This window comes from Miniopterus schreibersii, assembly GCF_964146895.1.
Source record: "Miniopterus schreibersii genome assembly, chromosome: 20".
Lineage (NCBI taxonomy): Eukaryota > Metazoa > Chordata > Mammalia > Chiroptera > Miniopteridae > Miniopterus > Miniopterus schreibersii.
In genome coordinates this window covers 12744518-12765040 of record NC_138122.1, presented here as the reverse complement: position 1 = coordinate 12765040, position 20523 = coordinate 12744518, and the positions used below count along the sequence as shown (strand labels likewise).

The 20523-nt window shown below is 60.4% G+C and overlaps 2 protein-coding genes across 3 annotated transcripts in view; both read left to right on the top strand.

The window, feature by feature from the left end:
- Nucleotides 1–2504, top strand: part of KLHL22 (kelch like family member 22) — a 28779-nt gene extending 26275 nt beyond the window's left edge. The window contains exons 7-8 of one of the 2 annotated variants that reach the window (XM_081122543.1): nt 1535–1762; nt 2011–2504. In XM_081122543.1, the coding sequence (XP_080978669.1) occupies nt 1535–1762; nt 2011–2082 (300 nt within the window). In that variant the 3' untranslated portion in view covers nt 2083–2504. Of the gene's footprint in view, nt 1–1534; nt 1986–2010 lie in introns of those variants that run through there. The other variant, XM_081122542.1, reaches the window with a different exon arrangement.
- Nucleotides 2505–6272: 3768 nt separating this feature from the next.
- Nucleotides 6273–17509, top strand: SCARF2 (scavenger receptor class F member 2). The gene is made up of 11 exons (XM_081123692.1): nt 6273–6448; nt 10921–10979; nt 11083–11184; nt 11403–11922; nt 12032–12250; nt 12382–12510; nt 13065–13168; nt 13245–13362; nt 13583–13698; nt 14924–15076; nt 15828–17509. Exons 1-11 carry the CDS (start codon nt 6288–6290, stop codon nt 16733–16735), a joined length of 2589 nt encoding a protein of 862 aa, XP_080979818.1. The 5' UTR covers nt 6273–6287; the 3' UTR covers nt 16736–17509.
- The last annotated feature ends 3014 nt before the right edge of the window (nt 17510–20523 follow it).

Here is a 20523-nt window from a genome sequence, read left to right as displayed (position 1 = left end):
GGAAGGGGGAGAGAGAGAGAGAAACATTGATGCAAGAGAGACACATTGATTGGTTGTCTTCTGCACTTGCCCTGTCCAGGGCTGGGGATCAAGCCAGCAACCGAAGTGTATGCCCTTGGCTGGAATCAAACCCGGGAACCTTCAGTCCACAGGCCAACACTCTAACCACGGAGCCAAACTGGCTAGGGTAGCAATCTGTGTTTTAACCACACCCTCCACCCCCAGTGGTGAGACCCATTGGACTCTAGTGTATTAGTTTCCTATTGCTGCCATGACAATTTACCACAAATTTAGCAATTTAAACAACATAAGTGTATTCTGACAGTTCTGTAGGTCATGAGTCCACATGGGTCACACCCGGATAAAATCCAGGTGTTGTCAGGGCACCTCTCCTTTATAGAGGCCCTAGGGGATAATCCATGCCCTTGTTCACTCAGGGTGTTGGCAGATTCAGTTTTTTATGGTTGTAGGACTGAAGTCCCTGTTTCCTTGCTGGCTGTCAGCTAAAGGCCCTTTTTGGCTTCTAGAGACCTCTGCATTTTCTGGCACAGGGCCACTTCATCTTCAAAGCCAACAATGGCAGGTTATCCTTCTCATCCCTGCTGTCAAGCCTTCCCTTCTGCTTTCAAGGGCTTGTGCAACTAAGTGGTTCCATCCAGACAACCCAGGATAACCCCCCCATCTCAGTGTTCATACCCTTAATCACATCTGCAAAGTCCCTTTTGTTATCTCAAGTAACACAAGTTCTAGAAATTAGGACATGGCCTTTGTAGGGCCAGTACTCTGCCTACCCCAGCTGGAGAACCAAAGCTGATTATTAAGTCAAAAAGGTAAGATTTGTATGGCTCTTAATACATATTGCCAAATTGCTTTTATCCTGGCTTGTCAGACAACTGCACACCAGTATAGCTTCACTATACCTTCACCAGCATGGATTTTATGGTTTTGGGTTATGGTTGCTGATTAATAGTTGACAATTATTCCTGATCATTTATTTTGCATTTCTTGAGTTACTAGTAGGTTGAACATTTTTCCATGTATTTGTTTACTGTTTGTGGTAATTTTGAAAACAAGAGAACATTGATGGTCATTAGTCAGCAAGTAGCTACTTCCACATTTTATTTGCGCTTTCACCTGGTGTGGGGTGCTGTTGGGGGGGAGGGTAAAGATACTCCATGGGAACTGTGACCTCAGTCATTTTCAGTCTTATGGAGGCGAGAGAACCAGTACCACCAAACCATGGAAAATAATAGCATGCTAACTGGAAGACGCCCACACACCTGGGGGCCACAGGCTGACTGAGGGCCCTGGAGATGGAACAGAGTGTCAGCCTGGCCCTTAGACAGAATGTTTCAACACTAGCCCTGAGCCCTTCCTCCATGGGGGCAGGGTTTGCCCATAGCCCCACATGTCCTTCAGCTTTGGTTCAAATCCAGGGCCTGGCTGAGAGTGCTGCCCAGCCCAGCTGGTCTAGGCCAGGATGGCAGCCCCATCCCAGCAGGTGATCAGCTTTACTCCGGCCTTGACTTTGCAGGTGGCCTGCTACAGCTGCACATCTGGGCAGTGGTCATCTGTCTGCCCACTCCCAGCGGGGCATGGTGAGCCTGGCATTGCTGTGCTGGACAACAGGATCTATGTGCTGGGCGGCCGCTCACACAACCGTGGCAGCCGCACGGGCTACGTGCACATCTATGACGTGGAGAAAGACTGCTGGGAAGAGGGGCCCCAACTGGACAACTCCATCTCGGGCCTGGCAGCCTGTGTGCTCACCCTGCCCCGTTCCCTGCTCCTCGAGCCGTCCCGAGGGACCCCTGACCACCAGGCCGACCCGGACTTTGCCTCTGAGGTGATGAGTGTATCTGACTGGGAGGAGTTTGACAACTCCAGTGAAGACTAGGGCTCTGGGGCTCATGTCAGCAGGAAGGTAAGGGTGGCAGGAGCTCTGAGGGCAGCCCAGGTCAGAGCACTTTACCCTAGGCGTGAGACCCTTCTTTCTGGTACCCCCACTAGCTGGCTCCTGCCACCCTTCCTTCACGCCAGCCTATCTGCCAGCTTGCAGCAGGCATTTGTGGCGCTCTGTAGATCTCAGCTATGGATCACCATGTAGGGGGAAGTGCTCGAGAAGGCTCTGGTTCCCTGAAGGGGCTTACTAGGCCCACTGCTCCTTAGCTCAGACAATGTGTGCTGTCGCCAGCTGTCTTGGACTCCCTGGTTCTGGTCCCTGCTGGGCTGAGAAGGTGTCCTTCTCCAAGGGGAACTGGGGACTGGCACCTGGGTGAAGGGGCTTAGGCATATTGAGCCCCCTCCTGTGGGCAGGGGTGGGGTGGGCCCCTTGCCTACCCAGCAGCCAGGGGCTTGAGCAATTGAGAGCTCCCAAGGGCTGGAGAGAGAGCAGAGATGCATAAGGTTGCTTGAGACTGGTTCTAGTGATAAGAAGATCCCCTACGCTGGGCTTTTCTGACCCCATGTTGTTGATAAATGAAATAAATCATCTTACAAAAGGTATGAATTGTTCCTGTGGCCATGGCCTCAATTCCTTTCACAGCCTGTCCGAGGCTGCAGCACCGGGAAGCAGGGGTTCCCTTCCAGGGTGAAAGTTGCTGGGAGTACAGCTCTGGTGTGGGATTCAAGGCCAGAGCTGCTGCGTGGCAGTGGGAGGCCAAAACCCTGTCTCAAAGGCAAGAGCATAGTACACTCACCAGCTAGAAGGATGTTACCTGGAGACCCACCCCAGTCAGTGACAGGTGGTCACCTGGCCTGTTGGAGTACCTTCTTTGGAAAGAAGCTCCTCTCTGAACAGTTGGCAATATTTGGGTCCCAAGTAAAGCTCATCCTGAGGTTCAGGAAGGGGACTCCAGCACCTGGGGAGAAAGGCCCTGTCAGGATGGGCTCTTCCCTACTTCCTGGATCTGAGTGTGTGGCAGGAGAGGGAAGCTGCACATCCTACAGGTTCACCAGGTGAGTTAACTTACCACGTCAGCTCCCTGGTGCAGTGGCTAGAACCTCTCCAGGCCACCAACTTTGCCTCTACACATCAGAGCTTCCACCTGAACATGCTCTTCTCCTGCCTGCTGCAGGTTCTGCACCAGCAAACTTCTACCACAGGCCTCCCTACCAGCACCGCCCTGCAGATGATCTGTGACTTCTTAACACTGTCCTCTCCCAGTCAGCTGGGCAGATCATGTCTGAGTCTTCTCTCTGTTACTTGGTGCCTTGCCCAGAGCCTTCTCTAACAGGCACCATGTCATGGATGGGAGGGGAGCAGAGAGAGGCAGTGTGAGCTACTTGGTGGGAGGAAGGGGTGGGGAGAGGGACAGGAAATCAGTTGCTTTGGGTTCTCCTTTCTGATGCCTTAAGGACTTGGGGGTGTGGGAGTTGCTTCCTGCTCCTCAGGGCCATGCATGTCTCTTGGAGCCGGGTACTTGTGAAGAAACATGCTCCCATTTCCTAACCATGTGACATCATCATTCCCACTTCAGGGTGGAAAGCTCAGTGTTGACCCTGGTAGGTCACTTCCAATAGGACAGGATGGCCACATTCTCCAGTGTCTTCTCCCCTGTTCCTGAGGGTAAAGTGTGAGAACATGGGCTCAGAGTAGGGAACCATCACTTCCTGTCTGCCACCACCTTGCAGGCCAGGCTAGCAGTTTCTGCAGACCCCAAGCTTGGTGCTGTCTCCCCACCCAGAGACATCAAGGCTTGGCCATAACTTTACAAGAGACCTCTGGTCTGCAGGGGAGGAGGGAAGGGTCTTTGATGTTGTGAGCATGGGCTGGGGTAGCCTTGGAAGGAATTCTGAAAGCTGGGCAGCAACCTCGTCCTGCCACTGCAGCCTTGGGGCCCAGCCTGACATCTGTGGCCACACCTCCCACCACTTCCTGCCCCTGGGCCTCAGCGGTGCAGGCTCCCAGGCCCTGCGTTTATGCCTTCATTTGGCTTGTTGCTCATCCCTTTCTGCCTGCAAAATCCTCACCCTTCGAAGTTGACCTCCAGGAAGCCATCCTGGCCAGAGCTGGTCAGCTTGGGCTCTAGGCTCCCACAGTTTGCCTGTATGGTGGTCTTTGGGTGCCAGGGAACCCACAGCTTCCTCATCCTGGTGTTCACCTGGCACCAGGCCAGGCACATGGATGATCATTCACTCTACCTGCACTTCTGAGTCTCCAGATAGCGGTGTGGTAGTGTCTAGGACAGATATGGGCCCTACCTTTGACACCAGATCTCGCCATCAACTGTGAGATGGCTGCAGTGGCACACATGCAGAGGCTGTGGGTCTGAGAAAGAAGGCTGGGACAGTCCTTGTCCTGCGGGGGTGGGGGGGGGAGACAGCCAGATATAAGATTGGAAAGACTACTCTGGTTGGTACATAGATGGGGGTGGGTAGAGATTTGAGACGTTGAGGAGTGGAGGCATTGTCCAGTGGTGTCTTTCACAGGTGGGGGTTTGGGGGTAAGGAGCAGTTGTGGGGGAAAGGGAAAGAAGGTGATGGAGTTTGACGTGCTTGTTCATGAATTCAGTCCAGCTGGGTGAGTGTTTCCAGCCCTGGGATCTGTGCCCCTAAAGCCAGGAGCAGGGCTGCCATGGGCTGCTGGGCAGTCACTGCAGCCACATAGACCTCTGCTGGCCTCTGTTGGTGGCAGCCAATGGGGGCCTCCATGGGAGGGGCCCTGGCACTGGGAGGACACTGCTGAGGTGAGGGCCATGCCCAGGAGGAGCTGCCCAGAACTGGTTTGGCCTGTTTACTTGTCTCCAAGAAGTGTTTGCATTCGTGATCACAGGGGGCAGCGGCTTGACTTCCCCTTCCAGTCCACCCAACTGTTACCAGCAAGACTGAGTGAGGGGCCCTAACCTCTGAAGCTCCCTACCCTGCGGCTTCCTATTCCAGCCTCCGCCAGCCTGCCCTGGTGATGTCCTCAGGCTTGGGCCTTTCAGTGGCCCTTGTTCCAAGCTGCCTCTTCCAGTCCCACCTTCCATCCTGACAGGTCTCCACGTAACTAAGGAAAGATACCACTCCTCCCTCTTCAGGGGGTCTGTGTACAGCCTGCTTCCCAAGAGAAGGCAGGTATCCTCTTCCTGCTCAGGGCCTCCTGTCAACTCTTAAGTCCTCAAAACACATGATCATCTTTACTGGGACCTGACTGATCCCCTTGTTCCATCTTCAGGCCTGCCCAACTACCTTGTTCCATGGGCCCTGGGGTTGGATCTGCCATCCCCCAAAACACCCAGCACCCCTCTGCTTTCCAGGTCCAGAGTTCCTCTTCCTTCCACTCCCCCTAGGCCCTGTTCCTCTCAATCTTGTTTCCCTTCCTCCTTACCTGCTACCCCTGCTCCTGACCTGTCACCCCCTGCCCTCCTGATGCAGGAGTTCTCTTCAGCCCTAATTCCTCCCTCTGGACTTTTCCCTCCGGTTATCCAGCAACCTTCTCAAGCAGAATCGCTCTCCCAGTCTACCTAGACCCTTTTCAACCCCTGATAAGGATTGCAGGGTCTCTGTCCTGGAGTTTTCCCACCAGCTTCCTAGGCCTTTACTCCCACATTCTGTGGGAGCCCATGGCTGGGCCATTCTACCTTCTGCCATCCCTCCAATCCATCCCTACGGAGATCCCCCGTCCAGGCCTCTGGTCCAGATCGAGTCTCTCAGGCCTCAGGCATCCTGCTCTGTCCACTGCAGGCTTTGCATTAAGCGTGCAGAAGGAGCTGACCACCGAGCTGGGCACCACAGGGCTTCAGGGAGTGAGGGTAGGGGGGCCAGTGTAGCAGAGGCGGGCTTGCGGCCTTGACCTGGGTCGTCTGCGGGACACCCTCCCCTGGTCGATTTCAAGGCTCTGGGAGCTAGGCAGGGGCTTTGGTGCGTCGCGCCCTTGTCCCCCATCTCTCTTCCCGCCCTGGGCCTGGCCGCACAGTGAGCTCGCAGGGGTGGCTTCTCCAGAAGATCCGGTGAGGGAAATACGGGGGGACTGGGGATCCCTCGCGCTGGCCCCCGCTGCCCCACCCTCCCCCAACGCTGGGCGGGCCCCCTCCAAGTTCGCCCCAAGTTTGAGAGCAGCCGCGTGGGGGCGGGGACCGCTCGGAGGGGCGGTGGCGCGGCCGGAGGGTGGGGTCTGGCGCGCGGGGCGGGCGCTGCCGCCTGGCCGGCCGCGGCTGGCCCGGGATCAGGGAGCCGATGTGGAATTTCCTGCCCGGCCCGGCGCCCCTCCTGCCGCCCCCCGCCCGGCCGCGCACTCCGCTTCCGGCCGCTCTCGCTGCGGCCGCACCCGCGCCCGCGCCCGCCCCGCGCCTGCCCCGCGCCGCATGGAGGGCGCAGGGCCCCGGGGGGCCGGGCCGGCGCGGCGCCGGGGAGCCGGGGGGCCGCTGCTGCCGCCCTTGCTGTTGCTGCTGCTCTGGTTGCTGCCGGGCCCCGCGGCGCCCCAGGAGCTGAACCCGCGCGGCCGCAACGTGTGCCGTGCGCCCGGGTAGGAGCCCGGCCTGGCTGGGGGAGGGGGGCCGAGGAGGACGCTCGGGGCCAGGGGAGATGGGATGCCCGGCCGTGAGGGGGGGGCATCCGGGACCTCCCTACGCCAAAAGCGCCGGCCCCTTCAGCCACCCTCGCTGACGCCGGCTCCGCTCCAGGCCGAGACCGGGCGCCGGGCCACGACGGAGCATCCGAGGATACCCCGACGAGAAGTCAGCCGAGGGGAGAACGGAGTGCAGTGGGCGCCAGGAGGGGTGACACACGGTGTCCGAGATTTCAGACCTAGAAAAAGGGACCCTTGGGCCGGGTTGTGAAGGCCGTAGGAAGAAGTGGGGAAGGGCATTCCAAACTGATGCAGTGGTCTGTGCAAAGGCCCGCGGCACGAGTGTGACTGAGTTAGAAAGAGGGAGATGAGGGTCGCGGGAGATGGAGCTGCGCTGCGGGGAGGTAGGAGCCGGGGAGGTCTCCAGGCGGTCGGGACTCGGAAGGACCCGTCTGTTTCTTAGAGCGGGCGCGGTTGGGAGAAGGCTGGTGATAGACGGGAGCACCGAGGAGCCAGCGCTCAGAGTGAACCTGAAGCGGGAATGGAAAGGACCCCCGGCGTGCACCGGGGTCGAGAGGATGTGGACCTCCCGGGTGGGGATACTGGGGCGCCCACGAGGAGCCGGCTGGGGAAGCCAGTGTGGGACAGGCCCTGCCGAAGGGCGGCTGGCCCAGGACCTTGCGCGGAGGGCGAAGATCAGAGGACAGGATGCTAGGATTGGTCACAGGGTTTGGAGGACCTGGGTGGGCCAGTCAGAGGCCACGGCGGGGTCAAGGGCATCTCCGCGCAGGGGCCCGGAGAGGGCGTGTGGGGGTGCCTCGGCGCGTGTGGGGAGGCAGCGTCCGGGCGCGAAGCTGGAGAAGCCGCCGCGGGGATCCCGGCTGGGGTCCCGTCGGGGCGCTCTGGGCCGCAGAGCCCAGGGAGGCCGCGTCCGGGGGCTTGGCGGTCGCCCTAGACAAGGGGCTGTGAGGGGGCCGCGCGGGGTTTCCGAGCTTGGATCCCGAGGCGCGCAGACCCCTCCCCGCTGCGAGCCCCGCCTCCGGGGCGGGGGCCGGCCTGGCCCGCCATCTGCTTCGCATCGACGCCGACACAGCCTCCGGGGCCTCCCCGGCCCCAGGAATGCAGCGGTGGTGGCGGGCGGGGCCCTGCTGGAGAGGGGGAGGGCGCGATCGCCGCGGGCCCTGCCTATCTGCCTCTGCAGTTCTTCCCCTGGGGGTCGGTGCTGGGGGAACCGGTGGCAGGCTGGAGCTGTCGGAAGCCTGAGCCTTTCGCTCCCGCTCCCCGTTGCCCTGAGACCTCCCCCTTAGGCGGCCTTTTCTAGTAGCCAAGAGCCTGGGTTTGGGTTTCAGATCCTGTTGCTACTTCTCTCCCCGACCTCTGTGGCCCTGGGCAAGTCGGTTCACCTCTCTGGGCCGGTTTCCGCTTCGGTCAAATGGGATTGGTGGTAGAAAGTCCCTACCTCATGGAGTGGAGGGGGTGACTTCGGTCATGTGCGGAGCTGGTTCATGGGAAGGACAGCTACTTTGGCCACTGCCCACCTGGGGTCTGGGCTACCTCTTGTTATCCCCCCAAGACTCTTACCAGTTTTTCCCTTTCCCCAGAGGTAGGAGGACCAGGGGAAGGGAGCAAACGCCCAGCCAGCAAAATCCCATGCAACTCATGTGTGCCAAGCCTATAGCTGGTGCAGGGATACAACACCCCTGTCCTGGTGGTGGAGGAAACTTACAGCAAGTCCTTTGACATCTAGCAAGTGCTGGGGAATGCTCTTTCCTTTAGGGTGATCTGGGACACCCACTGAGATGTGATAAGTGGACAGAGGCCCACAGGAGAGGAAGCAGAGCCCTGAGGTGTCTCGGGTGAGGCCCTGAGTGCAGAAGGCCTGCTGGAAGGCCCACGGGGACTGGACAGAGTGAGGGTGGATAACCACAGAGGGGTCTGCCCACTGCTCTGAGGACTTGGATTTTTTTGTCTGAGGACCATGGGAATCCCCAAGGGCTTTGCACAGAGGAGGGATGGGATCTGACAAGGGTTGGCTGTCAGGTGACAGAGGAACTGGGGGCAGAAGGCGGAGCCAGTTAGGGAGTCAGGAGAAATCTGGAAGAGCAGGGCTGGGGCAGAGCAGGGGAAAAGCGGCCTGTCCCATCCTAGATCTAGTTTGAGTGGCAGAGCCAATGGATGTGGTGTGTGCTGTGAGAGGGCAGAGTCAGGGGCATCTCTGGGGATTCAGCCTCCCAGCCTGGAAGGACAGGGCTTCCCTGAGATGGGGGGAGGCTAGGAGTTCAGTATTAGGAGGGCCCCCTGGAGGGCTCTGAGACATTGTCAGCATCTTGATGGGACCCAGTGAGCTTTCAGAGAGGAGAGAAGGGGTGTCCAAGGAGACAGGAGAACTGGCAGGTATGGCAGCCTGAAGCCTGCTCAGGCTGAAGAATGAGCTAAAGTCTTGGCTGAGCTCTTAGTTTGTGCAAATACTTGAGACATCTTGGCTTAATCTTCCTGCCAAGCCCATGGGCTCCATTCTACAGATAAGGTGCCTACAGCTCAGAGAGGTTAAATTCTATGCCCAAGGTCACACAGCAGGTGGCAGATGCAGGCATTAAATCCAGCTTACTGGGGCCCTAAAACTAAGCTCCTAACCACAGAATCCTGTGGCCAGGCAGAAGGTGGTCTTTGCTCCCAGGACCATCCCAGCAGGACATCTGGCAAGGCTGCCTGCAGGAGGACACCAGCAGAGGCTCTCCTCCCAGAGACTTGGGTTCAGAACTGGCAGAAGAGGGAGAGAGTGATGGACCTACAAACCTGGATCTTCCTTTAGATGGGCACCAGGAGCCCTGGGGAAGGCCTTGGGGAGGGGGAGGTTAAGACAATGAGGGACAGGAGAAGCCAGGCCTTTGTGTCCCCTGTCTTAGGTTTCCAGTTCTATTTGTGGAAAATAACCTGGGCACCATTCCTTCACTTTGAGATTTTTACGGGTCCTGTTCCCCAGGTCCTACATCTTTGGCCCCAGGAAGAGTCAAGCTCTTTGCGTGGGGTGAGGCCGCATCCAGGGTGTGCTGATGTCCTTGAGCTGGGGAATGGTTGGGAGCATCTTCTGAGGGGTGTGATGTGGGGCAGCTGCAGCCTTTCCCTTCCCAGACTGGCCCACTCTCCCAAGGTCCTTAGGGCCCCTCCCAACCTCTTCCCACCACCACATCCAGGTTCAGATCCTTCTGGAGAAGCACACTATTTTTCTCTAGAATGTGAATGACTGCTGTGCGCCTTTAGGATTTGGATGAAGTTCTTCTAGTTTGTTGTTTTTTAAAAAATATGTCTTTATTGATCTCAGAGAGAGAGATAGAAACATCAATGATGAGAGAGCCGTTGATCGGCTGCCTCCTGCACGCCCCTAACTGGGGATCAAGCCCACAACCTGGGCATGTGCCCTGACCAGGAATCGAACCGTGACCTGGATCCTAGGTCCATAGATGCTCAACCGCTGAGCCATGCCCAGCCAGGTGAAGTTCTTGTAGGTTTGATGGTACCCTACGAACCTGTGCCTGAGCATCTGTTCCTTCTAAACCTCCTTTGCCCCCCAAATGTGGTCACACCCCATTTCAGCTATTGTGCACCCTCTCCAGTGGTTATGGCTTCACTCAGGCAGGGCCTCCAAACCTTCCTGCCTACATACCTCATTAGCCCATGGTTTTGGATGCTGTACTAACCCAAAATGTGACAATTATAAATTATTTGCCTCCTACTGAGATGACATCATGTACCTTGTAAAGCCAAATAAAATTTAACAAGATTTTAAAAACATATAATAGATGCTTTAATATCTCCTTCCTCTACCTCAAGTCTTGCCCTGGTGCTCTGGAGACCTCACAGTTTTACTTCCTTACTCTTGTGGAGGACTCCCCAGGTGTGTCCTGCCCCTCTAGAAGGCACCTCACCCGAGTGGCCACCTCACTGTGTTCACACTCATCTCACCCAGAGGCTGCATATCTGCCTTGGCACTTAACTTCAACTGGCCATCCAGGATGCCATGCTTGAGCAGGTCCCAGAGGTCTAGGGACCTCTCCCCAGCCCCTACCTCACTACTGTCCCTCCTGAAACAGGTAGGGTCTCTTTCTCAAGCCTAGTGGATGGGGGAGGAAGGTACAGAGAGTTAAGTGGGATGGGGAGAATGGGGAGACTCCTTGTAGAGAGGACTGGGAAGTTCTTAGAAGTTAGGTCTTTTGGTGGTCTGCCCTCTGCCACCTCCCAGTATCAGATGCTGGAGGGCTGGAATTTGTGTCTTATTTCCTGAGACTTTCCCAAACCTAGAATCTACAACAGTACCTGGCCCGGATACAAAGCAGGGCCCTGATAACCACCTCCCCAGGGCAGAGAGGACGTTGCAGGGAAGCCCCAGCAAAAGAGGGTATTGGGGCTCAGGCTCCTCTCTCTGCCTGCAGCTCCCAGGAGCCCACATGCTGTGCTGGCTGGAGGCAGCAGGGGGACGAGTGTGGGATCGGTGAGTGGGACATCTTGGGGACCCGGGCAGTGGGTTGGGGTGCGGAGGAGGGAACAGCGTGGGGGCTGGGCGCGCTGCAGCTCGGGGCCCCTCTCTTCCGCAGCGGTGTGCGAAGGCAACTCCACGTGCTCCGAGAACGAGGTGTGCGTGCGGCCGGGCGAGTGCCGCTGCCGGCATGGCTACTTCGGAGCCAACTGCGACACCAGTGAGCGCGGAGCTCGGGCTCTGGGCAGTGGGGCTGGATGCTGGGGAGATGGGCGGGGCCTGGGAGAGGGGCGGGGGCTGATCCGACGACCCGCCGGAGCTTGCGAAGCGGGTTCCCAGAAGCGGGGCTGGGGTGGGGCTGGGACCGGGACAGGTTCAGGACGCGTCCCGGCTCCCTCGTGAGTGCCCTGGCCTCCCACTCTCCGCTCGCCCCTGTAGAGTGCCCGCGCCAGTTCTGGGGACCCGACTGTAAGGAGCTGTGTATCTGCCACCCGCATGGGCAGTGCGAGGACGTGACCGGCCAGTGTACGTGTCACGCGCGGCGCTGGGGAGCACGCTGCGAGCACGCGTGCCAGTGCCAGCACGGCGCGTGCCACCCGCGGAGCGGCGCGTGTCGCTGCGAGCCTGGCTGGTGGGGCGCCCAGTGTTCCAGCGCGTGCTACTGCAGCGCCACGTCGCGCTGCGACCCACAGACGGGCGCGTGCCTGTGCCACGCAGGCTGGTGGGGCCGCAGCTGCAACAATCAGTGCGCCTGCAACACGTCGCCTTGCGAGCAGCAGAGCGGCCGCTGCCAGTGCCGTGAGCGAACCTTCGGCGCGCGCTGCGAAAGCTACTGTCAGTGCTTCCACGGCCGCTGCCACCCCGTGGACGGCAGGTGCGCCTGCGAGCCGGGCTACCGCGGCAAGTACTGCCGGGAGCCGTGCCCTGCCGGCTTCTACGGCCTGGGCTGTCGCCGCCGGTAAGCGCGGGCCCCCGGCCCGGGAGGGGCGAGGAGGAAGGGCGGGCCTCCGGAGGGGGCGGGGGTTAGGTGGCTCCGGGTCCCGCCTAGTCTCCCGCCCCTTCCTCAGATGCGGTCAGTGCAAGGGCCAGCAGCCATGCACCGTGGCGGACGGCCGCTGTCTGACCTGCGAGCCGGGCTGGAACGGCACCAAGTGCGACCAGCCGTGCACCACCGGCTTCTACGGCGAGGGCTGCAGCCACCGCTGCCCGCCCTGTCGCGATGGGCACGCCTGCAACCATGTCACTGGCAAGTGCACGCGCTGCAACGCGGGCTGGATCGGCGACCGGTGAGCAGCCTGTGCGGGAATCGGTCCCAGTCCCGCGGCCCCCCAGCCCCGCTCCCCCATACTCTCTGTGGTACAGTGGGCTTGGCTTCCTTGGCTCCCACTTCCGCTGACGCTCCTCCCCGCGTTCCCAGGTGCGAGACCAAGTGCAGCAATGGCACTTATGGCGAGGACTGCGCATTCGTGTGCTCCGACTGCGGCAACGGCCACTGCGACTTCCAGTCGGGGAGATGCCTGTGTAGCCCTGGCGTCCACGGGCCCCAGTGAGTCCCCGGGAACCTAAAGGGAGTTGGGGGATACGAACCCGACACAGGGCTCCAGCCAGACCCCAAGTGCTATGTTGGTGGGACCAAGGCTTGACCCTTCAGCTTTGGCCCGCTTACCTTCGCTAAGGAGTGACAACAGGCTCTTTGGGCAACAGGCTCCTGGTGTGGAGCCTGCTCTTTGAGCCTGTGGTCAGTGGCCTCCTAAGGACTGCAGGACTGAGGTGACCCGAATGGTGTAGAGCGAGCAGGAACCTCCACTGACAGCCAAGGGTCAGATCTGGCAGCCCCTCTTCCCACCCACACAAGAGTCAGCCCAAGAGTTGGGCACTGCGGCCCGTTGACCACTGGCCGGTCCCCGGCCCCTTCCCGTTGGTGTGCACTCACACATTCATTTCTAAAACACTGATCGCTGGGTGGGTGCCGGGAGGCGGAGGTGGGCGTCAGTTCCTAGCGAATGGAGCTCCTGAACCGGGGTTGGCCGGCCGCGGGGGCGAGGCAGGGAGGCATCACGGAGGGTCGCTGTGGCCTCCCCTGAGCCTGCGCCTCCGTAGCTGTAACCTGACGTGCCCGCCGGGGCTCCACGGCGTGGATTGCGCCCAGGCTTGCAGCTGCCACGAGGACTCGTGCGACCCGGTCACTGGCGCCTGCCGCCTGGGTGAGTTGGGGATCGGGGAGTCCGGCTGAGGTATGCAGGGGATGCCGGCACCCTCGCTGAACCTAACACTCCACAGAGACCAACCAGCGCAAGGGCGTGATGGGTGCGGGCGCACTGCTCGCCCTGCTCCTGGGTCTGCTGCTCTCTCTGCTCGGCTGTTGCTGCGCTTGTCGCGGCAAGGACCCCGCGCGCAGGTGAGGCCCCACAGGTCCGGCTCTCCCCTGGGCTCCGGGCCCACCCTGTCACTGGCGCTGGGGGACCTTTCCCCACCAGCCCCGCCCTGGAGCGTGGCCCTGCCCTCTCTTTTGCTCAGGCCCCTCCCTTTCTGCTAAGGCTCTGCGGGAGGCGGGACCTCCCTCTCCAGGCCCCTCCCCTCCAAGGCCCCGCCCCTCACTCAGGCCCCGCCCCCCGCAGGGAGCTCTCCCTTGGCAGGAAAAAGGCGCCACAACGACTGTGCGGGCGGTTCAGCCGCATCAGCATGAAGCTGCCCCGGATCCCGCTCCGCAGGCAGAAGCTACCCAAGGTCGTAGGTAAAGATGCCGGCGCAGGGTCTCTGGGGGAACTCCTCGTCACGCAAGAGGCTGCTGGGAAATGGGTGTGAAAGTGTTGGTGCGGGGCAAATGCTGGGCCTTGAATGTTGGTGGGAGTGGGAGTGGAGAGGTTCGGCCTCAGGGGAGAGAGGGGATGCTGACACCCGCGAGCCCGGGGAGGAAGGTAGGAGGCCTAGGTGTGCAGGCAGGTGTGGGGCGTGTGTGGGAGGCCCTGGGCCCTGATTCTGTGTGAATGATTGTATCTGGGGTGCTGTGAAGGTGTGTGGACATCTAGGTCGGATAGGAAACACCCCCCCCCCCCCCAGTCTGTAGGAGGATAGCTAAGGCCTGGTGTGTTCACCTGGAGTTGCAGGTCAACTGTGGGGCACCTGTGCAAGGGAATTGCTGGCACCAGTTGACAGGAGGGCAGTCCTGCCTGGACTTCCTGCATTGCCCTGGAGCCTCCACCATACCAGAGGACTGGGGGTGGGGGGGTGGGGGGTGCGTGTGTGTGTGTGTGTGTGTGTGTGTGTTCTACTTCTCTCCATCTGCATTGACATACCAGGGTGGACTCTCTCTCTCTCCCACTTGTTTTCAAAGATGAGAGTGGAGAGGGAGACTCAGTCTTCTGGGAGGTAAAGGAGACAGCTGAGAAACCCCTTGTCCCACCCAGCAGAGTGAGATCTTTGGACACAGGTGTAGGGGACAGGTCCCACAACCCATCTGTGAAATGGGGGACAGGCCAGCCAGCCTGTGGGATTCCTCCATTGCAGGGTCTGCATCTGTGGGGGCCATGCCTGGGGGTGCAGCCTGCTGAGATGGACTGAGCCAAAGGCGGCCTTGTACATATGGGCTAAAAAAATGCTCCAAAGCTCCCTGTGTCCCATGAGGCAGGTTCTGAAGCCTGGCTTGGAGAAGACTCTGGTGGCCTGTCCCAGCCAGGTGTTCTCTCCTGCCTTATCTCTTTTCCCCACACTTCAGCCCAAACTTTTTCAGCTTCCCGGCTGCACACACTAGTTTTGCCCCTTTGAATATGTTCACTTTTCCTGGTTCACCACTACCCATTCTCCAGTCCTGGCCTAGTGTCACTGCCTGTTGAATTGCCGGTCCCACCCACAGTCTTAGGGTAGTGCTGGTGCTCCGTCATTTATGGCAGGAGGGCTATGGAAGGTGCAGGCTGGGGCAGGGCAGGGCCCCTGGCAGTTGTACCTCCTTCCTTCCCCAGTGGCCCATCACGACCTGGACAACACACTCAACTGCAGCTTCCTGGAGCCACCATCAGGGCTGGAGCAACCCTCACCATCATGGTCCTCACGGGCCTCTTTCTCTTCCTTTGACACCACGGACGAAGGCCCCGTGTACTGTGTGCCCCATGAGGGTGAGTACATGCTGCTTAAGCCTTGTGCCAGCCCCGTGAAATGTTCTGGTTTAAAAGATCTCTATGCTCTGGAGTGTAGGCAGCATGGAGAGGGTGTGGTGATGCTGTTAACTGGGGGGCTGGACTCCCAGCTGAGGCTGCAGAGTGGGGGTTCTGTGCTGTCCAATGGGGAGGGTCTGGGGAGGTGGGTGGGCTCTCCTTTCTCTAACCACAGCCCAGGTTCATTCCTGGGGTACAGACCAGGCAGAGGAAAGGTTCTGACCCTGAGTAGGAGGTGGCAGAGTTGACAGGAGAGGTCTACAGGATATGGGTACACACCTGTGCCCACAAGCAGTAGAAAAGGAGCCTGACTGGCTAAGATTCTGGCTTCTTTCCTTCCCAGGCCATGCGCCTGGCCTGAGCCTCAGAAGCCCTATCTCTTAAAGAAGGGTAATTAATCCCCTTGCAGGTGTCAAAGGGTTACTTCTGATGACGGTGGCCTCCCGGCTGGGGATGGTGGTGGGGGAGGGGTTCGAGGCCGGGCTGAGGTTGGTTGGGGCTTTCCCTGGGAATGTGCTTTCCACCCCCCAGCACTCAGCCACAGCTCTGGGGCTAAGAACTGGATTTGTGGTTAATGCTGTAGATGCGCCAGCGAGGGCAGGAGGAGGGAGGGAGGGAGGGGGAGGGAGGAGGAAAGGTGAAGGGTTTCTACTGGAGCTAGACGGCCCGCGCACTTTCTGTTTGCGGTGACCATGGGCTCTTCCTTTGTCAGAGGCGGCGACTGAGAGCCGAGACCCTGAAGTTCCCGCTGCCCCTGCCGAGGCGCAGGCTTCATCCCCGGCGCTGGTGACCCCGCTGGCGTCGTCAGAGGAGGCGACGCCCCTCCCCGCGTCCTCTGACAGCGAGCGGTCCGCGTCGAGCGTGGACGGGCCTAGCGGGGCGCTGTATGCACGCGTGGCCCGGCGAGAGGCCCGGCCGGCCCGGGCCCCGGGAGAGGCTGGAGGCCTGTCGCTTTCGCCATCGCCGGAGCGCAAGAAACCGCCGCCACCCGACCCCGCCACCAAGCCCAAGGTGTCTTGGATCCACAGCAAGCACGGCGCCGCTGGCGCTGCCCGTGCGCCTTCACCACCACTCCTGGGCCTTGAGGTGGCGCCCAGCCCCAGCAAGAGGAAACGGACGCCCAGCGACACATCCCCTCGGCCAGAGGTGCCCAGCAGCCCCCGGACCCAGGACCCGACGCCACGGCCCCCGGGGCTGGCCGAGGAGGAGCCAGCCCTCGCCGCGCCCTCACCACCTCGAGCTCGGGCGCGGGGCCGCGGCCCTGGCTTCTCGGAGCCCACGGACACCAGCGGTCCCCCGCGCAGCGCGCCCGAGGCCGCTTCCATGCTGGCCGCCGAGCTGCGCGACAAGACTCGCAGCCTGAGCCGCGCCGAGGGGACCGCGGGCACACAGGGTCCCCGGGAGAAGCCGGCGCCGCCGCAGAAGGCCAAGCGCTCCGTGCTGCCCTCGTCGCCCGCCCGCACGCCCCCCGCGCCGGAGGCCCCAGGTCCCGATAAGGCGGTGGCCGGCGCCCCCGTGCCCGACACGCCCCGGAAGAAGACTCCCATCCAGAAGCCACCGCGCAAGAAGAGCCGGGAAGCGGCGGGCGAGCTGGGCCGGGCGGGCGCGCCCACCCTGTAGCCGCCGGCGGCCCGGCCGCGCCCGCAGCTTACGCGGCTTCGCAGCGCAGCTTGCCACGCCGAGCCCGCGCCGCCCGGCGTCTCCCGCAGCGGCCTCGCGGGAGCCGAAGCCTCGCGGGAACGGAGGGAGCCTGCGTCTCATTGGCGCAGACCCCTGGCGGCGGCTCCCATTGGTCAAGGCCCGACCGGCGCTTTGCTGGCGACTCCCTTCGCATTGGCCGAGTTCCGTAAGCTCAGGCCCGCCCGGGTCTCCGAGGCCCGACCCCGGGTTCTGCCCGGAGACCCCTCCCGCTGGCCCCGCGTGCCCTGGGCTGGCCTGCCTGCTCCCGGCCGAGGCCAGAAGCACTTCTGCCCCGTCTGCCTCTCGCTGCCAGGGCCTGGCGCCTCTGGCTGGAGGCTCCTTTCCTTTACTGCAGCCCCAGGCTATTTCCCCTGGCTGGGCTCCGGGGTATCTCGGCGACCTGAGCCTGGGGAGGAGGGCTGGTCTCTGCTCCCCAGGAGTCTCAGCACCCGGGGCTCAATTCCTCCCACCCGCCCCTCCCTGCTCCCCCTGCCCCAGCCCTCCCAGCCTTGGCCCCTTAGCTGTCAGCTGGTTTTGATGGCCTCCCACCGCACCACACACTGGTGGGAATCCCAGGGGCACTCCAGTAGCCTGAGGAGACATATTTATAGGCCCCCAACAGGGCTGCTCCCACCTCATCCGGGTGCCCCAGGATGGGCTCCTCCCGGCAGGGGCTTGGCCAAAGCTTTCTTAATAAAGTGCCTTTCTCCCCTCTGTGCTCTGACTGTTTCCTATCTGTGGAGGCACCCCCCCCCCCCCAAATTGTGTGCTACCTCTTCCAGTGGGCACTCATCCCCCCAGGATCCCTCAACCTAAGCAGAGCCTGGGAGTCCAAGTGTGGGTCTCCCACGGCCACATTGGAAGAGGGTTGTGTCCATCTGCCCATCATTCGTTTATCTAGTTAATTTCGCACCCACCTTGGCCCACCCCGTCCTGGACTGGCTGCCCAGCATGGAGAATGGGTCGGAACAAATCGAGTGGAGTCCTTCGACTATGAGGAGTGGGTGGGTGGGGCTGCATCTGACCTGTGCTTTCCCCGCTGGCCACTGTTGTTAAACTTGGGGGCTTCTAGCTGTTTGGTGTGGGTAGTAGGTCAGGTCAGAGGCTGGGGCCAGGGGGCAGTGGGCCACGGGCACAGCCTCCAGCCTGGCCTCATTTGGCACAAACAAGACTGCCTGGCACTGCACAGAGCCCCGCTGTCCGCCTCAATGGGCTCCTTGTCCTCGGCCGGAAACTCTCACCCGCCGGTCCTCGGGTGGTGGGGGTAGAGGGAGGGAAGTGGGCCTGGCTCAGAGCCCTGGCTGGCCTCGAAGGCAGCCCCCTACTCTGGCCTGGCCTATCTCACAGTTTGTCCCCCAGTGTCTTCACTGCTCTGGCCTTCGGGCAGGCCTCCCAAGTGACCTTCCTGAGCTATAGAGCCATATTTTTCTGTGGTGCCCACTGTCCTCCATTTATCTGGGCTCCTATCTCCCTGCCTCTGCCTAGTGGGCCTCTTCCCCATCTTTTGATGCCTAGCACTTTTGATCAGGAGATTCTGCCAGGGTTCTCCAAACATCTCCCACCCCCAACCTGCAGACCATGGCACCACATGAGTCTGACCAATGCTGGCACCTCAGGGATCTCACCTGGCAACTCTCTGGCCCTCTGGCAGGATACCACATTGAGGTCAACTTTAGTGACCCATACAGGGACATCTGAGTGGAGATGGCCTCATGCCACGGATGGGACATCTGGCAGGGCCTGCATGAACACAGTCCCTGCTTCTGGCCTGTTTAGGCAGCACATGAGCTCCATATCTCCAGGACACGCTGCTTCCCTCGGGCCAGCTGGGTATCCTCACATCCACGGCCCTGCGGCTGGCTGGCCTCTGATTCATCTGTGCTTGAGGCCATGCTAGCTGCTGGGACTGAGAACACTGGTTCAAAGTCTGCCAGGAGGGACAGATGCCTAGCTGGGCCCAGTGAGGGCAGGGCAGTGACCGAGGGGGTGGGGGTGGGCAGTGCAGTGGCTCAGGCCACACTCTTACTGTACCCCCCCTCCAGCACCACCACTCATCACACTGTGCCTCCTGACCCCTCACCCCTAGTTACCTCTAACTCTCCCTCTACCCTCAGCCTGGACTAGTAGTGGTCACATCAACTAGGCCTTTCCTGGGATCTCTCCTCCCTCTGCTCTGGGAGACTTCCAGATGTCCCAGTGTCCCAGATCCCAACCATCAGGAACCCCTCTGTGTGGGTGCCTCCCAGAAGATAAGGGACATTTCCTGAACTTTCAGCTGCCAACCTTTGCTGTTTGCCTCTGTGTGGGTCAGATGCTGTGGCCTGGAGGCCAAGCAGGACCTAGGCTAAGAAGACCAGGATGATCCGGGTGGCCATCTGGGATAGGACCTGCTGGGACCCCTCAAAACCCCCCTGTCCCACATGCACTCCCTCCCCACCCCTTCGGGCCTGCAGCAGTGCCAGCTCCCAGTGCAGGCGCCACAGAAGGGAACCGCGGCTGCTGGAACCTCTGTTGCCATGGGGACCGGGACCACAGGACCCACATCTGGTAGCGATTGAGGAGGAAAAATTATGAGTCGTGGAAAACGCAAATATTTTTTGTAGCAGAGCACAAAGGAGCGGGAGGAATGTGGGACTGGAGAAGGCCTGAGCCCGGCCAGGTTCCAAACAGGAACACAGCACACACACACAGTTACACACACACGCACCGCCAGACTCACAGAAACTCTGAAAGAGACACCGCAACACAGTAACATGCCACCAGCTCCACAGAAACACCGAGACTGACACACTCACTGCAACATATACCCACACACAACCAGACCCAAAGAAACACTCCCTCTCTGCCACAAACACACAATCCACCACACACAGAAACACCCACCAACACATCCTGCAACTCCGCACACACGCACCAAAAGGACCGAACACCAGGAGAGATGTGCGCTGCAGTGAACACACATGTACAGCCGGCCCACAGGAGGAGGAGGCATTCTCACCCCACAAGACACACACAGCCCAGATGATGCACAGAACAGAAGAAACACAAAGACAGACACACAAAGAAGCACACACATCCCAGGACAAACAGAAACAGGAACAGATAGCCCGCCTGCAACAGCCACGCATAGCCCACCAGACCCAGCTAAATGCCGAGACAGGCCCTCACCCTGACACGCACACGCACACACACCGCACACTCCACTAGAAACACAGAGGAGTTCTACGCGTGCCCTGCACATGCGCAGGCGCACCTCCAGACACGCAGAGCAGCAAGACAGACACCCACGGTGGAAGCACACACGCAACCCACCGAGCACTCAGAAGCTGACGGTACTGAGATTTCCCTGAGCCCGTGCTCAGGAGTAGCGGTGATGGTTGAGTGATCCCGCACGCTCTGGGCTGAGACCCCGCTGGGCTGACGGCCGCCTGGCCCCCGCTCTTCCGTAGGACGCCCTTGTTTACCTGTCTCTAGAGAAACCCAAGCCCTTCCTTTCCTTGCAGACATTCCTAGTTAGTGAACTTTCTTCCTGTTGCTGTAGTCTGAATAAAATCACCTCCCTAAATGTCTGCCTTGTTTCCCCCATGGTTCTGGGGCCCCACTTGGCATGGACTGAACGTTGCCTCTGGGTCCCCATTCATTCCCTCTAGGTAGTGGGCCCCTGGCAGGCCTCCTGTGCGACTCCTGACTGTGGGCCTGGGCCCCCCAGGCGGCCCCGCTCTGGTCCT

Coding starts and splice junctions, on each gene's coding strand:
- SCARF2 (XM_081123692.1), top strand. CDS start 6,288: ATGGAGGGCGCAGGGCCCCGGGGGGCCGGGCCGGCGCGGCGCCGGGGA. Junction 10,980..11,082: donor GGGGGACGAGTGTGGGATCG/GTGAGTGGGACA, acceptor TCTCTTCCGCAG/CGGTGTGCGAAGGCAACTCC. Junction 13,699..14,923: donor GAAGCTACCCAAGGTCGTAG/GTAAAGATGCCG, acceptor TTCCTTCCCCAG/TGGCCCATCACGACCTGGAC.